Source organism: Lepisosteus platostomus, chromosome 2, assembly GCF_059453375.1.
Source record: "Lepisosteus platostomus isolate fLepPlt1 chromosome 2, fLepPlt1.hap1, whole genome shotgun sequence".
NCBI lineage: Eukaryota > Metazoa > Chordata > Actinopteri > Semionotiformes > Lepisosteidae > Lepisosteus > Lepisosteus platostomus.
This window is the reverse complement of record NC_142612.1, coordinates 73,844,585-73,862,486: the sequence shown is the minus strand read 5'-3', so window position 1 is coordinate 73,862,486 and position 17,902 is coordinate 73,844,585. Positions and strand designations below refer to the sequence as shown.

The window sequence follows — 17,902 nt, the reverse complement described above, 5'->3', positions numbered from 1 at the left end:
TTACTTGTTCATATAATACTTTAAAAATATTTTTCATATTATATATAGTAAGAATGATAATGACGAAAGCTTTAATATATGTTTCAGGAGACACCGAGGAGATTAAAGGTTTAGTGTTACAAAAAAAAACACACACACAACCCAGTCATGAGAGCCTTCGGCTGTACTTGTCTATTAGGCTTAATAATGTTTCATGTTTCAGAAGATTCTGATTAGGACTCTTCACCTCGTACGTCATTCGTCCCATTCTTAGCAAGGATGAAACCTGTTTATAACGGTGTTGCGAAACCTGCTACCTTTCCAAAACTCCTCAGGATTTTTTTCGGTACTCTTGAAACGATTTTGAAAAACAAAGTTCGCTACCAACCGCAAAACGAAATATATACCAAATGCCACGGAAATAAGAGATAGTAATCCGTCTGTGGCAAAAGAGGCAGTAGAAGGTAGCGCGGTTCTCCGTTGTATCTTGACAGGCTGTTTTAGGTTAATCTGCAAATTAAGGGATCATCATGATATTTGGCAGTGCTCTTGCAAAAGAGCGTGTCTGCAAGAAATACAGCCTGGTCGTGCGGTGGATGAAGGTGCTTACAAACGATTCCGATTGCAATGCTTAGATCACGTTTATTGCCTCTGATCGAGTTGATAGGCACAGAGAGGGGCGCTGTTAATGATTATTTTGATTTTTTTGGGGGGGATTGACACTTGCGTCAGAGAGTGAGAAACGCCCCTTGGCAGTGTGTACTGCCTGCTACACTCTGGACTCTATCACATATTCCACAGGGATAGACCGAGCTGGATCCGTGTAGTGGAAGCAGGGCGCACAGAAACGGAGACAAATGGCTGGGATTTTGTATACTGCGACTTCTATTCTGTTTGGGATTTCTACATTTGTTTCCCCAGCACGGATCTATCCGCCGAATGAAGGTAAGAAATCGGTTTTCGAGAAGTTGGTGGACTTCTAAGAAGCAAGAAATGATATCACTTAGGATCGCTCACCGCAGGCTACCTTAGGACGTATGTGGACAAGTTGCCCAACAGGATAAATAAAGTTCGCCCGTACTGAATTATTGACGGGTAATTACAGCAAGGAAAAAAGGTGGAAGCAATACAATCGATAGTCACGGAGGGTCTTCAGTTTTTCTCGTGGATTTTTAGATTTTTTTTTTCCTTTCAAGGGGAGGAAAGGTTGATCAAGTCAAATGCCCTCTGTAAAGCTTTCGTGTTAACCCCGCTCGTTTCCAGTCAGTTTAAAGACGTGAAATAATCGGAATGCAGCGCACAATCTTGATGTTGCTGTTTTCCCCTGTGTTAACGAGATTGTTATGGGGTTGTAAGGCTGCTGATCTCCTGGAATTGTACCTGTGCAGTCTTTTTTTTTTTTGCCTTTGCGAATTAGTATCATGAACTAAACTCCCCTTTTGGCTATTTTGAGGACTTGACCCCTAAAAACGATTTACTAGACTACCCAAGTCTGCAAAATGATTTTGCAAGCTTGACATATTGCTTTGAACTAATTGGAATGGAGATTGCTTTGACTGAGTAACGATCTGTATTTAAAAAGTTTTCACAAAAAGCAGACTGAAACGCCAATATGTGAAAAATATGAGTAATGTCTTTAATCGAAGTATAGTGATATTAAATAATTTAGTCTAAAAGCGTACTTGTTTGTGTGAATACGTTGGCTATGCTTCCACACTCCGTGCCGAAAACCAAAAGCAACTTAATCTTAATTATAAAGTTATGAATATTGTATTTAAAATTTCGACTTAACTCTCGATCTTTATCTTTCAAAATTCACGTCACGTTTTCATTATTTTTAACAATGTTTAAAGTCATTAGGCTTTTTAACCGTATTACTGAGATAAAAGTGTATATTGTAATTATTAGCATAATGTGAAAAAACGTATGGATATATCGAAACTACAGTATATCGAACCGAATGCGATCCCTCTGCTGTATCAAGACGCGCAGGAAACCCAGACGAGTTTTCTTTCCGAATCTCTATCGTTGTGAAACAATCAACTTCCTAGGCGATCGATTCCGTGATCTGTTAGTTTTCTCTCTATTAAGGAATGATTGCTTGAAGCATCACATACGCATATAACGATACCATTATGAGTGTTGATTCAATATTCTCATATTAAACAGAAATTTATTATATAAAATGTCGTATAGTCCAACTAAATTGATTAAATTACCATTCTTTTCTGAGTCTTGTATTTTGTAGCAATTTTTAAGTGACGTTCTAACAATACTGCAGTGGAGCAGATTTTAACATTTTCAGTCTTTAGATTTCCTATGTCGCACTTTTTAAATGTGCTGTTATTTTTAAACAGGTGTGAGTGTTTTATTTGTATTGATGCCATGAATGAAAAGACCTGGCATTATGATATGAATCCAACCTGCGAAGGAGAGAACAGCTCCTTTTCACTTTAACTTGATGTTGAAAACATTTCAGTTAATTTTAAACGTTTTTTTTTCTACAGTAACTTTGCTGGATTCCAGATCAGTTCAAGGAGAACTAGGATGGGTAGCAAGCCCGACGGAAGGAGGGGTAAGAATTTTCGAAGTCTTAAAAGTTGCGCTCACTCAGGCACAAATAAACATGCTTTCTTAATAATAACAGATTCGAAGTAGATACCGCTACGGGCGTCGGGTTTCCTGAGCAGACGCTGAATTGAATCGCTCTTTGTGGGGAAACCTTATACTTATTCCCAGAAAGGTACGGGGAAGGAGCTTGGGAAATCCAGATTTCTCAGCGGCATGAAGAGGGGGAAAGGAGGTTTCGCTGTTGCCGCAAGGAGTGATTACAAAAATGATAGGGAATGTGATCTGGGTGAAAGGAGAGGTATTGGGCCGCCTAATTACTATATCTATGGGAGTTCCGATAAGGCAACAGTGTGCAACTGTTCTGCTTTCAGATTAAGAAAAAAAAATGTCTAAACAGGGCCCAGAGGTGTGTTGTGCTTGAATACAGGCTTAGTTGTTCGTCGTTTTCCGAGTAAAGATTTGGAGCTCGGGTAACCGAGGTGGGTAGATAGAGCAAGCTAAAAATGGAGTGCTAAACGCACTGCCCGCTGCACATCTAAAATGATACACCAGTTCACGCGTTTATTTCATATTACACTATTAAGCGCGTTTTCGCGTTATTTTTTTAGGGAGTTTACTGCTCAGATTCTGGTGGTGCAGCGAGGGCTTCCGCGCGTGTGTCCAGAGAAGGAGCTTTGCCCAGCAAGAGCTGCGACGGTCTTATCTGTGCAGCGTTTTATGATGCAGTTTGAATTAGCAGTAAAATAGAAGCCAGCATTGTCCTGGCTTTTTGTTGGTTCTCCGTGAACTTGGCTGTAATTCCCGTTTGTGCTGTGTCTGCGCTCACTATGTCGTCCCCGAGCCTGCTTTATCCGCGACCAGAGTGATTGACAGGCCGCTGGCAGCGTGGACAGCGCACATTGAGTGCTGATTGCAAGCGGTTGCCCTTATTCACTGATAATCAGGAAAGGTACAGCTTTATCGCAATGAAAGCTCGCTTTCCTCTGCGCTTGTCAGTCAGAAACGGGGCACTGGTTAAGACAGCCTTTTTAATTTCCCCCTTCATTCTTACTGCCCCACGAGGGAACAGAGGTGCAGCCTGTAAAGTATTACAGCTGAGTAATGAGCAAATAGCCAAATGCTTGAAGGATTTTGGCCCTATTCTGAGATATAAAAAAAACGTTATTCTTTTAAGTCACAGCTTGCTTAATTTAGACCTCCTCGGGAATGTCTCTTCGGCAGTGGTGACAGGCATGGCTGGTTTCATTAAAAACACAGAGAATATGAAGGCTATTTTTATACCCATTGTGAAAAATTTAAGAGTACATGGTATGCCGACGATATGTGGCTTAGGAAGCTTGTATGCCTCGTTTTTCCCGGGCAAGTTTTGATTGAACTTGTAAAAATTCACGAGGCAAAATCCCGTTTTGTTTTCAAAAGAAGAAGTTTAACCACTAAGCAGAATGTAATATGTTTTTCTTTGACATTCGTGTCATAGACATTTCTTTTGTTTTTGTGCCTTATGCTGCATTATAGATATGTCACACTTGCCTCCAGAAAGAAGCTTTGAGAATTGGCATTCAGAATGTGAAGATCTCCTGCATTTTATTCACACCAGCACTGAACCAATATCTGACTGTGCTAAATAAGAGCCCTTACGTTCAGTGTCTGCATTGATTCTTTGGTGCTTTGAAGTGAAAGTGACAGATTGCTTCTACAGGTCCCGCATTAGCAGAAAATATATCTGTAGACAGCTTTAACTTAGAGAGCCGTTTTCTTGCTTCTCACAAGATGTTGTGCTTTACACTGATAGATGAGTAACAGGAGTTTAAACTGCCTGAAATATGGGATGGCATGTATGCTCTTGATTTTTATATTCCCTAGTATTACAAAGCAATCAACAGGACTTTGCCTTCTTGACACTGGGATTCAGTAAACTGTCTTACAATTAACGAGAGGGTGTATCTATCCATGTTTAGAATTGTTTTCTAGAGCATAAGTACAGTTATGTCAAAATCCATTTGATTGGCTTAAATGAGGAGCTGCCTGTGTAGGGTCAGGTTGCTTTTCACCCCATAGGCTGCAGATCTGTGTGTTTGGAACCTTTCCACCTCGGTGACACCTAACCTGTGTTCCTTGGCTTCACAGTGGGAGGAAGTCAGCATCATGGATGAGAAGAACACCCCCATTCGCACGTACCAGGTGTGCAACGTGATGGAGCCCAGTCAGAACAACTGGCTTCGAACTGACTGGATCGCCAGAGGAGGGGCCCAGCGGGTGTATATTGAAATCAAGTTCACGCTGAGGGACTGCAACAGCCTGCCGGGGGTCATGGGGACTTGCAAAGAGACCTTTAACCTGTATTACTATGAGTCGAACAACGACAAGGAGAGGTACATCCGGGAGAACCAGTTTGGGAAGATTGACACTATTGCGGCCGACGAGAGCTTCACGCAGGTGGACATCGGGGACCGGATCATGAAGCTGAACACGGAGGTGAGGGACGTGGGGCCTCTCACCAGGAAGGGTTTTTACCTGGCCTTCCAGGACGTCGGAGCCTGCATCGCCCTGGTGTCGGTGCGCGTCTTTTACAAGAAGTGCCCCCTCACTGTCCGCAACCTGGCCCAGTTCCCCGACACGATCACCGGGGCCGACACCTCGTCCCTGGTGGAGGTGCGGGGGTCCTGCGTCAACAACTCCGAAGAGAAAGATGTGCCAAAAATGTACTGTGGCGCAGATGGAGAATGGCTAGTGCCCATTGGCAACTGCTTGTGCAACCCTGGCTACGAGGAGCGGAACGAGGAATGCCAAGGTAAGTGCTCATGTTTTTTACTCTGTGGCCAATTTTCTGTTATATATAATTGAATCTGTGATGAGGCTAAATCGAGTAGAGCTCAGTAATTAGTAGCCCCTCTGGGAATGAAAAATAGGACAGCAGAGTATAATGAACAATCCTGAAAGCTCCAGGTGGCTTGTGTAATGCCTGCTTAAATCCTGACAGAACAAATGCTAAATTACAAACAGCAACAGTGGGTTGACACCAATTGCCTGGCCTTATTTAATTATAAAAGGCCCATGCAAAGCTATTCAGCAAGAAGGTCCTGTACCTCCTCTGCTTTCACCACAGTGGTGTTTGGAATGAACGACTATGAGCTTGTAGCCTGTCTGATATAAATAGTTCTCCAAAGCAAGGCTCTTCCCCTTTCCTTGAAAGAGGAAACGGGCGATTTTTCATAAATGTTCTCCGTTTCTAATTGTGTTGTTTATAGCTTTATTGTTTTCTAAGAGTATGTTTTAAGTGAATGGACAATTCACAGCCACGTACAATGTACTGCACTGTACAGCATGAACTTGTTTAAGTAGGAGGCTGTGATAGCACACATAAGAACAGAGGTTAATTTCATGCTAAAAAATAGATAGAAAGGAGAAAAGCAATAAGGTTCAGCAGTGGAACCATCTTCAGATGTGTTTCCTCTGTCAAACATTTCAACCTTCCAGCCAAGTGTTGAAATACTTTGCAATGTGGAATTAACGTCTTCATTTGTTTTCATGAACTCATTTCAGCTAGCTATCTGAAAGCTATTCAGAATTGGGTTGGACTTTATAAATGAACTATTAATTTCCAGGGAAAATAGTTGGAAATGAGATCTAATTGATATATATTTTTTTAATAATTGTAAAAAGAAATATTGATTTATTTTAAGAGCCAAGAAGGAAGATTTTGGCTGGACTTACTCCTTTAATAAAGAAGCTTGAAGTTATATACTATGTGTTAATATACACATTCCTGTATGTTTTTTCAAAAAAAGGTTTCTGAATGTTTTTTAGTAATATTTTCTTCATTTTTTAAGCAAGATTTCTCTGTAGGGTTGATATTTATCATCTCAGTGTTGGAAGGTGTGTTAAGTGGATCTGTGATTTACTCAGAGATGGGTAGATACAGTAAACAGCTTTCACAGTGAGCGCTTAAGGAAGCATTTGTCCCCTCGACAAGTTTTCAAGCATGTGCTTCTAGCTAATGACCCTTAATGTTCAACAGCTCTGCAGTGATATTCACAGTTATCGGGGCAAAAACTTCTTGCACTGAGTTTGTTTTATGGCACTGGGTTGCTTTTCCATAAAATAGCGGGCAGCTCTCCAGGGGGGTCAATACATGGCCAAAGTAATTTATTGGAACTCTCAGCACTCCTCTCTTTTTTAGGGTTACTCTATCTCATTGAGCTAATTGCATGACAAATACCTTGTTATTCAGGATTGCTCGTTTGTGGGGAGATTTTCTTGCTGGTGGGCTATCACAGATGGCAGGGCAGCTCCAGTGTGCATCTCAAGAATGTGTTCTTGATCATTACCAACCAATCCCAGTGGGCGGCAGAGGCTGTGTTGCTCATCTTTTTTATAGCTTTCTGTCACAGGGAACTGGGAGTTAGGTTGTAACTCAGGGAGATTGCTGTTGCCTTTCAAATGGAGATTGAAGCACAATCTTAAATTACATTTAATAAAAGATCCTTTTGTGGGTCCTGAGAATGTGCAGAATACTGTGCTTTTTTGTCACTGAAAGAACCCCAAAAAATGTATTCAGAAAAAAAATGATCCGTACCTTTAAAACAGCCAATTGATCAGCAGATAACCCTTAAATAACCTTTTTTTATCTATTTTAGGGCCTGTATTTAAATGGTTTTGAAATGTTTTTCTTCTTACGGTATGCTTCATTACTGAGGCTTATCAGGTTTGGCAACTCCCTTATTATCTAGGTTTAAAAACTGTTTACAGTGTACATATTGGCTTTATCTGTGATTTTAAAGTGCCTGATATAGAACTACTGATACAAGTTTATTAGCATTCATTGTTGAATGTGGAGATTTATTTTGCTGAATTAGTGTTTAGAAAATACTTTTTCTACAAAAAATCTACTGGATTGCTCGTTGTTTCAGTATTAATTCTGGAAAACGGACACATTCTGATTTATCTATCTGGCTTTTGACGAGAGCTGATCAACGCGGATGAGCATGTGGATCATTGTCTATGCATCTGCAGGGCCGCTGAGTGAAAATAATCTCTCTCACGTATCAACGCAGCAAATTAAACCATTGCCTGGGTAGCCAGCCTTGTCTTCTTCAGAGGTTAAAAGGTTGTTTTCTGTCCCAGCCTGAAAGGCAATGATTATCTATTTAATATTTCCATATGCAACCAGTTGAGAGGCTTGGCAAATAGAGAGGTTCACCTTGAATATGTGAAAAGTGACAGGTCTGCACAACAGGGAGCCCCCAGCCCTCGTGAAGCCCATTGATACTCCACTGGCCTGGGCTCCAGCGGTTATGAATAGGTCCCTCCCCTATTGTTTGGACCTTAGAGGACTGTGGCGGGACAAATACAGGAGAAGGTCAAAGGTGTCCCACTTCCTCATCCATCTTCCTCCTGTCAGCGGAGGTCAGGGGGAAGATTGATTAAGACCTCAAAGTTTGACAAAGGCCGGGCAGGCTGGAGAGACAGGGACAGGCAGGGGAGGGTCTCTCTGTTGTCCTAGCAGCCTCTAGCGCTGGTCATCTGCCGGAGTCTGTAGAGCCACAAGGAAGCAGGGAAGGACGTCCTTTGGCGAAGTTGTCACCTCCAGTGGGATGCGTTAATGGCTGCAAAGAATTGGGCAGCATGTCAGCTTGTTGTAGGTGGCAGACACCATTGTCTAAGGCAGATGCAAGTGCGAAGCCAGACCTGTCCGCCCTAAGTGTCATCTCTTTACAAAACCAAATGAGTCCATTGCAAGGACTGCATTCTGGTTTGTAAAAATTGCATAGTGGTATTGCCAGTAGGGTTTCAGATGTCATGAATTAAAAATAAAAAACTGACCGATAGCCCATATGCAGTGTCTGTGCAACTTTATGGTGCAGAGGTGGGTAATAAAATGTTTAAATATCCATGGTTTTCATATTCCCCCTTCTCTAGATAGTTTCTCTCTACCTTTGATAACAGCTTCCCTGAGAAGTAATCACTTGAATGATGTGATTGCTTTTATCTTCCATGCTTTGAAGCACGACTGTGATCACTGAGAACAGCAATTCATTTTTATCAGAAGAGAACAGAGTTTAATTATGGTTCCCTGCTATTATAAATTTTTTATGCCTGAAGTTTCATGGAAACTGTGGCACTGATGGCCCTTTGAGCTTGAAAAGCAAATCCAGTGCAATTAACCACCACCAGGCGAGTAGGTCCCAGATTTCTTGAAGACATACAGTGTGTGAATGCAGAAAAGAAGCAACTTGTTTCTGTGTTAAGAACATTTTTTTAAATATAGATATACACACTCAATAGTAAATTGGCATGACACACAAGTGCCACAGGGAGGTTAACACTGTAGACTAATATTTTGGATTGGTAGGTTTATGATAGTGTGTTAAGGAAAGTAAGGGCATTGTTAAAAGGTTCTAATTTAGTTTCTTCTGGTATTTCAGATATATATATATCCCTTTCCCATAATTAAAAAAAAATATTATTTCAAAAAACAAATGTGAAACTGAAAATATGAAACATTAAGAATTCCGTCATAAACAGGTTAATAAGCATTCTTCTCTCCTCTTAGCTTGAAACTAACATCATTTCAGCCTGCATTGTTTGGCTTTTGTTTCAAACTCTGAGCAGGTGAAGCCTGATCTTCTTCGTATTCTTCTGTTTTCACGCGTCTACAAAGACAGGCCCTTGCCAAAATGTGGCTTGTTATGAATATTCAAACCTCGTTTGCGCTCCATGGGAACCGAGTGTGTCGATTCCTGTCACGGCTCCCTCTGTTTCTGGTTATGAGTTCTCTCCCTGTGAAAGGGGATTGTCAGCTGTCTGGAAAAGTTTTTCGCCCTTCACTGCGAGCAGATTCCTCATTTGCATATGTTGTATGTGCCCGCATGCAAACCAGCACGCCCATATCCACTTCCACAATGGAGATAAGAGCTTCCTTTGGAAACAGCGGCCCTCCGATTCTCCCCCATTGATGTACGCAGAGCCTGATGATTTGGATTTCATGCAAATGAATTCTGTTCTGATTGAGCTTCCTTTGTTTAAGCGATGCATATTTCTGCCTGCATCTCATTTCCAGCCGCTCGCACTGGTCCCTCAAGTGGAGTCGAATGTGTTATTTCTGTTGCATTTTGCATCAGCACACCTGTTTTTCGGCCTCTGACCAGTTGCTTCCCGAGCAGCGCTGACATGATTCTGACAGCGTTAATGGCTGGCGTGAGCTGATAGGTGGGTAGATTTGAAGACGTTGGTAGGATGGCGAGCTTAGCCGGGTGTTGTTAGCCCTTTCAGCCGTGAAAGAAAAACAGATTTAGTCCCCCAACTTTTTCCTGAAATACAGACAAATGTCACAATGAACTACATGCTGCATCACACATGCATGCAGTTTTCTCTATATAAGAGATTTAAGCCCTCATTAGTTGTAAAACATTATTACTGTCTGTTCGTTTCAAACTATATAATCCATTTTGTCTTTCTCTTCCTAACTACATTCTGTTGCATCTCCACATCGGTTGCTGCTGTAACTGTTAGTTTCCAGTCAATGGGCCTCATAATGAATGGAGCTTTATAATACAAAACACAACAGCAGAAGGCCATTCGAAAAAGGGGTTCATATGATTTTATATACAAGGTAATTTGGATTTATTTATAAATGTAACTTTTTTTCCTTTAGCTTCAGCTGACACTTGCTTCCCAGAAGCTGTCCAGTCTAGTGGCAAGTGTGGGTTTGATTTGTAGCCTCCCTGCTGTTCAGCATTTGGCTTCATTCTTATGGGGATCCATATTCTTTGTCTGCTTAGCTTGTGGAATGTAGACAGGTTAACCAAAAAAACTGAGTCTTTGCCCTTTCTTAATAATTTTGAAGTTATGGCATTGGCTCAACACATCAATGAAAAGCCTGCCTGCGGTGGTTGCAGTACAGTCTGTGTTTTTGACATTTCACGTTTTGACAAGTTTGACATTGAAATATATAATGGAGAGGCACAAGAGCAAGACTGGCTTCCATTTCCACTTTCAAAGTCAAAGCTGCAGCTACATTTTCAAAGATAATTGAACGCTGGTTGTTAGCTGATAACAATGGTACCAAAATGTGTGAAACTGAACAGAATAATCATTACAGGATTATCATTACATACACTTTTGATGTCAATAATTATTTGCTTCAGCTGGGTTTTTGAGCTCTTATCGACAGGCATTTAAAAATATTTCAGATGTTTCGTTTTAAGAAATTTAAACTTTTAAAACTGTAGCGATTTAAGGAATACATAAAAGGTCCTGCATAAAATAATCATACATAAAATGTATTGTTTCAAAGCAGAATAATCTGGATTGGATAATCTGGCCTGGAGTTAATCATGATAGTTAATAATGAAGGTCTCGGACTAAATATTTTTGCTTTTTGACAGTCTTTTCAGTGAAAATATACTTTGTTTCCAGTTGTGATGGATAATTTAAATTTAGCAGTTTAGAAACTGTTACATTTTGTGTCACCTCAATACTACTTTGGAATTAAAGCTTCATTATTAATCATAGTATTCTATACATTTCACATTAAACATCATCCCTTACATAGATCCATCACAGGGAGACAGTTTTTAAGTGTGACTGAAATATATTTCTGGGAGGTTTTTGCAGTTTTGCCAAGCAACAAGTTATCTCACTTACAAACCTCCCAAGATATTGCTGTTATGTCAGTACAATGTTTTGTGTTTTCAACCCATAACACAAGCAATAATTAAAACAGTAATCCTTGTTCATCTTGGATTTAAATGAACTTTTCATTGCTGGATATTTTCATCAGTCAAACTAATCTACGTAAATTGGAGTTTATCCCTTCTTATCCCTTTCCCTTTTTTTGTAGCTGGCGTTTTTGCATTGCAGGTTGGTGCAATTGCAGTTGGGAGTTCAGGCTGCTTGGTAAAACAGTGCACTCTCCAGTCTGAGCCCTCATTCCCACTTTGAAAACGGCCTCTCTTTGAAGCCAGGCTGGGAGAGTGATTAAAGCAGTCACTAAGCAAATTAGCATGTCAAAAGCTCTGAATCAATACCAGCCCCCCCGAACCTACTCACTGGCTCTGTGTTGGTTTCAGGCTTGGGGTCTCCAGGAAGCCCTAGCCAGCTGGGCCAATGAGGAGAAAGAGGTTGTCAATAGAGGCCTACTACACAGACAGCTTGATCTAGCTACAGAGTGCTAATCCAAAAATGGCAGGAGTAGTTCATTTGAAAACTGCTCAAAAGGGAGAGGACCTGCCACAAAAGCACGGGGTCATCCTTGTGCTTAAGGAGACGAAAGAAAGAAAAAAAATTCTCTGGAACAGGGAATGGCATTCTCTGCAATGGTGCTTTTTCTACCAAGGCTGTATTCTAATTCCGGCTCCGATGGTTCCATTTAAACAGGCTGCAAAAGTCATTTTTCACCAGTTTACACGCACACTATACTTTATTTTTCTGTAATGATTTTTTTTTTAATTAACACTGTTAGCTACACGTAGTGTGGTGGATCACTTCTTTTCTAAATGCAGATGGAACATTTACAAGGCTCCCCCCAAGTTTTAACGTGCTAGACAAACATATTTTTGTAACATAGAAATATTTTACTGAGATCGGAAGAAAACAAATTTTTTCCAGCTATTTGGAAACTGCTGAAACTGTAAGAGGCATACTTTTCACAGGCTGTTTGGTTGTGCTCTACTGCCTACTCTTTTGTTGTTGTGCTTCTGCTCTAAAAATGTCTTAGCAACCTGAATCCTTTGGAGAGGTTCGGAGGGGTTGAAAAAAGAGGAGAGGGGGTACCTGTGTTTTTGCTACCCTTTGCCAGGTGCATGGTATCGCCATTTTCTTAGAATACAGCTTCTGTTGAAGTTGAGTTAGGCAGCCATTCATTATTGGGGGAGGAGGGTGGCTAAAAAAGTTTCCTTTGGCATCTTTGTATAGGTGTTAGACTTTGTTCAGATGAAACTCCAGTCCAGATTTCCAGCTCCTGCGGATGACAAATGCTCCTTATATTATAGTGTTTCCAGTGCGCAATGTGTGATTGGGTGATCAGAATCAGAAGAAGAATCCAGGTGGTTGAGGAATATTTAACAGTTTAAGGAATTTTGATTTCAAGCATTTATAGAACGTATATACAGGTATTTACCACCTCTAGCATGTGTTTAATAAGTACATGTTTCTGCCTCACCAGGGAACCCTTGCCCAGTCTTAAGGGCTGTAAGCTTATACTCCTGTTCTCAGTGCGAGCCCCTGTTTTTTCAGAGGAACTCAAGCAACTAAGAGGTTTACTTTCTTGCTGTACTTGATTTAAGTCCACCTTCATTTAGGCTTCTTGTAATTGCTTAGACCGTAAGAATGGTTACAAACATGAGTAGGCCATTTGGCCCTCCTGGCCTGTGGCGTGTCAGCTGGGAACTTTGATTTCACAAAGGGGCTGCCTGCAGTTCACTGGCAAGCTCTGTAGATGTGTATGGATTCTGAAAAGAAAATTTAGTGCCTAACTGAATGGATGTTTAGGAGCCTTTTTGGGGACCGCTGCAGTGTTTGTATTAGTAGGATTCCATTAGTTTAATTCTGGACCGCTCACCTGGAGCATTTTCACTACATAGCTCAGAGAACCTGCTTGTAAGTAAGAATCTTTTTCTTGAGTTCTTTCCCTTAACTAAATGCCTGTGCCCGTTTTAATGATGCTAAGTTGCAAAACCTAGGTATCTGAAAATCAAGGTATTCGTAATGTGGCTGGTCAACCTTCTGGTAGTAAGTGGACATTCTTTTTATTTTCAGTTTTTCACATAAAATGTTTGTGTTTCTGTCCATATTATTATTACATGCCAGTATGCTATATGATTTTCTTACCTCTTTCGAAGGCTGTGTGTATGTAAATAAATAAATGCTGCCTATATGTGATTTAAAAAAGTTGGTGGTTATTTACAAATCAGTGACTTGTTCACCTTTTAAATGAATGGTTTGCCATGGGAAACACCATGTTAATTTAAATGTTGTTTCTGCAAAGCATCCAGATATATGTTTTATGTAATAAAATACCGTGATGCTTCCATCATATATTACAAACACCCACATTTAACAAATAAATTGAATATTTGAAATGTTAAGTATCTTTCCAGTGCAGGGCATTTTTTAAAATTACGATTGATGCTGATTGAAAACAATTTAACAAGTGTTTCTCTGTTTCATCTTCTCCAATTTTTATCTAAGCAGACTAAATCCTTCAAGGCTGTAGGTGGTCTTTTACACAGTGAAATCCCCTTGGAATCAAAGGATTTGCAGCTAATCAGACACTGATTTATGAAAAAAAGACCTAATCTGATCGGCTAACGTTTCAACTGGATGCACATTTTAATAAGAAAAGACTTCAATCAGAGAGACCTTGCTTAGGCAGGCTGCATAACTTACTTCTGTAAATATGATATATAGACAATTATCCTTGGATTATGCAGTTGAACTTTAGATAGTGGGTTAGAGGAATTATGTACATAGTTTGAGACATACTGAGTATTGTATATTTTCACAGGCTTGTTTGTTGCAGAATTTAGCTATGTACGTTTAGGTGTGAATATAGAACTTTTTATAACCCATATTATAAAGGTTATGTCAAAACATCAATCTCATATAAATTTTGATATGACGTTTCATGATTGTCATGTTCTATATTGTAACAGTTTAAAGGAAAATATTATTTAAATTACAAAACCATGTGTTTTGCATTTAAAATGTCCTCCTCTTTCTAAAAGTGAAGACAGTTTGAATGAAAAAATATTTTTTTTACGTGATGGGCTTTTGCTCATGAGAAAGGTTGAAATCAGTTGCTCTTGGGTTCTTTTATACATTTATTGCCTTGTAAGTCATGACCCCTGTTAGGAGAAATCAATATTATTGTGCTTTCCAAAGGGTCACGAGTCGAACCAGTCATTTGCATTGCAGTCAAGTTAAATGTACATTTTAAAATTTGCCAATTTCTTTATTACATTAACTTAGACCCTTATCATTTTGCACAGGTGCCAGACTGGCTGAAGAAAAAATTATAATATTATTACTATTTTTACCAGTATCTACATATTAATAATTGCATTTGATTAATAACAAGATGCATTAGCTTTGTAACCTTTTTTCACAGAAACCCATTAACCCTAATATCATGTTACACCAAAGCAGTCAGGTTCAAGTAGGGTAGATCATGGGTTAATGATGGTGGTTTGACATAACAGCTGACACTGTTTCAGTGGGGTATCACTTCATTCAAAGGAATGACCTAATTTCTTTCAATAAGTCCTGTGATGCAAACTACGCTATAGAGGTCAGAGTACAGCAAGCACAGGGCTCATCTTATAAGAATATAGATTTTAAGACACCATTAGCATACACCTGTGAATTTTATAAACTGTGCACCGGAAATTGTATCCTTGATTATAATTTAAAACAAGCCACAGCACATTTCAAATAAACAGCTAGCCCACTTTCATAAAAAACTGTACTGATCATTTTTTTAAAATGAACCTTGCCTCCAGGCAGGTGCTAATTAGTTACAATGCCACAGCACTGTCATTTTCAGTGCAGTGATAAATAAACTGCATATAAACATCCTTTAAAGCACTTTCAATCTTGAATGTGGAAGGAAACAGGAGACAGAATTGTATAGCATTACAGTACTGTTGGAATAGAGGGTGTTCAGGTCCTGTTTCTTGGACATTTTGCTTCTGCCCAAAAGGTTTTACCCCTTGCTCTTTGCAAATGAATTCTTGATCCCAGATTACTTTAATTTTTTACCTGCTCCAAGAAGAAGAGCAATGACAACTTTTTTTCTTGCAGTCTTCCCGCATTATTATACATGTTTCAACTGCTCCAGGAAGAAGAGCAATCACAGCAATCTGTAACGAGGAACTGAAAATCTGAGGTGAAGTTAGAAGTGTTAGTGAGTGCCTGTGAAGGACAAGGAGGTTAGCAGCTGTTTAACATACAAATCATTTAGGCTGGGGAAGTGTCAGAGTGGGCATTTGCTAACCCAGGATGTTTCACATTACTTACTGCCACACCTGTCTGGTAATCCACATGAATGGAGTAGTCTATAGGAGATGTGACGGTTTCCGGTGTGTTCCTTTGTAACTATTGCTGAGTTTGATTTTTGGCACTTTCACAGAATAGCCCTCGTATTGTCAAACAGTACGCAGGTGAAACTTAGCCCATGTAGCTCATGATTTCCTATTAGCAGTATGTTAATGAGTTATGCCACCTTCTAGAAAGCTGTTATCAGTTGGCTTAAGGCAAACATAATCATGTACTTAAAAAAGCAAACACCTATTTTGTGTTTGCGCCTACAGATTTGCATTTTTTTCTTAAATTTACACAGAGCTCTCACCCTGTATCAGCAAAATGAAGGAAATGCCCTGCTCAGCGTTCTCAATGGATCCTGGAAGGCACAAAAATTTAGAAGACAATAGCCCCTTCCTTAAAGTTATTTATCTCCAGATTCCCGAGGTACTCTCTTTCATGGCCGCAGATTTACCAGCACAAAGCTGAAGTTAGCTTTGTACCCTGCAGGGCTGTATCAGCGATCTGCTAGGAATCACTGAGCTACAAGTGTTTGACACACACTCACCCTCCATTGTGTTGAATTGATGGACAAACCTGATCAGTTTTAGGTTTGTTTTCTAGTGCTCAAAGATAAGAAATGTGTTGTGCTCTAAACAAGAGACAACAAAGGCATCAATATGTATATTTACTTCATTAAGAAACTCTGTATATTAACCATGCTTTAGTAATCCCAGAAATGTTTGTCAATGCATTATGCTTTTACCTTAAATTCCTTAAATTACCTTAAATTTGCTTATCGGCAGTGATTGTTACATTAATAACACTGCAGTTATTCATGGTCACCTGCTGCTTTTTTCCTTGTAATTATCCGTTTAACAGCACCTACTATTGCATTTCTGCTATTGTTCTACAATGCCCCACATCTACCCTGTGTCCATACCCAGATTACAAAAGGTGATGAAAGTGCTGCCTGCGGGCCTTTTAACTCAGAGTAGGTGAGGGGTACCACCCTGTGAATCTGGCACTGGTAAGACAGGAATCCACTTTCCCCCCCTGGGCAAAACCTTGCTGCACAAAGATGATTCTGTTTGTTTTGTGGCTTGTAAGGTTAACCCTGCCACTGATACAGGAGAGCCTCCTGGTGCCAACCTTTCATGAGCACAACAGCAATCTTTGTGATACCATTGTGCTGATAGTTGCGCTAAATTAAATTTAAATATGTTCCATTCAAGAGGAAAAACGCTGAATTCATGTGAATGGGAACACGATAGGTCCACCTGTACTGCTGAGAACCCCCGGCCTCCCCAAAACAATACCACCTTCAATTGTTTCCGTGTTGTCATTTCTGGCGAAAAAGTTCCAAATGTCTCAGAACAGTGTTTCAAACACATTATGTGCTTTTAATCATTGCAATAATGGTGGATACACTTGGAAGCACAAAGCATTTTCTTTTTAGGGATAGTATGCTAGACAAGTGTTCTTTTGTGTCTGCCATTTGCAGGCAACATTCGCCTACCAGCCATGAGTGCTGTCCTGTATTATAAGGGAGTCATTATTAATCACTAATTGCATCTCATGGAACGCAAGAACCAATAGCTCTGCCTAAGAGGCAGCCCTTGACAGATAAGATGTCTCCTTGTGCCGACAATCCCCCATTGCAATTGGTTGAGGACAGTCCTTCGGCTGGTGATTTCTGCCTAATATTCCTCCAAGAGCATCGCATTAATCAGCTATCCTGCTCGTGACTACACACTTCTTTTTCAGATCGCCTCGGAAAAAAACTACCTTTGAAATTCTTTCGGAAAGATTATAGCCCACAGCCAGCTCTGCTCTTGCAGTTGTCATTCTTCATACAGATTGAACAGTTTTTGCATTCACAGGGGGCTGATGAATGTGTTCAAATAATTTCCATAAAGCCAGTATAGAATTAGTCTAAGAACTGTCTGAATCAAAAGGACACCAAGGCCCCATTTATTATGTTAGGAATTTCTAGAATTAATTACAGCTTTACCTGCAGTTAAATTAAAAGTTTCAACTTGTCCCATTAAACTTTAAACAAACAAGGTTTGGTTATGTAGTATGTCTTCTGCCTTATTTTCTAGAACGAAAATATGTGAACAGTTATAGCTCAGTTCATTTCAGACTTTTCAGTATAAAGCCCAAATAATGAACAGACCTCAAGTAATTTAAACACTGTTTAGGTTTCATATCGGTCTGGACCTCATCCATGGAGAAGCTGATGAAGTTGGGCTTTCAAAGTGGGTTCTTATGAACTGTAATCAAGTAGTTGTGATCGAATGGAGATGATGGGCTCATTGATTTTTCCATT

At 40.0% G+C, this 17,902-nt stretch overlaps 1 protein-coding gene and 1 long non-coding RNA gene across 3 annotated transcripts in view; one reads left to right on the top strand and one right to left on the bottom strand.

The window, feature by feature from the left end:
• Positions 1–342: 342 nt before the first annotated feature.
• The window catches only part of epha4l (eph receptor A4, like), a 44,986-nt gene continuing 27,426 nt past the window's right edge, over positions 343–17,902 (top strand). The window contains exons 1-3 of one of the 2 annotated variants that reach the window (XM_088617681.1): positions 343–924; positions 2,487–2,554; positions 4,678–5,341. In XM_088617681.1, the coding sequence (XP_088473807.1) occupies positions 837–924; positions 2,487–2,554; positions 4,678–5,341 (820 nt within the window). In that variant the 5' untranslated portion in view covers positions 343–836. The remainder of the gene's footprint in view (positions 925–2,486; positions 2,555–4,677; positions 5,342–17,902) is intronic. The other variant, XM_088617689.1, reaches the window with a different exon arrangement.
• On the bottom strand, positions 7,274–15,468 carry LOC148677084 (uncharacterized). Its single transcript, XR_015929708.1, has 3 exons — positions 15,310–15,468; positions 12,325–12,511; positions 7,274–8,156 (listed from the first exon to the last, which is right to left on the bottom strand). It is a non-coding gene; the product is annotated as an uncharacterized LOC148677084 (long non-coding RNA).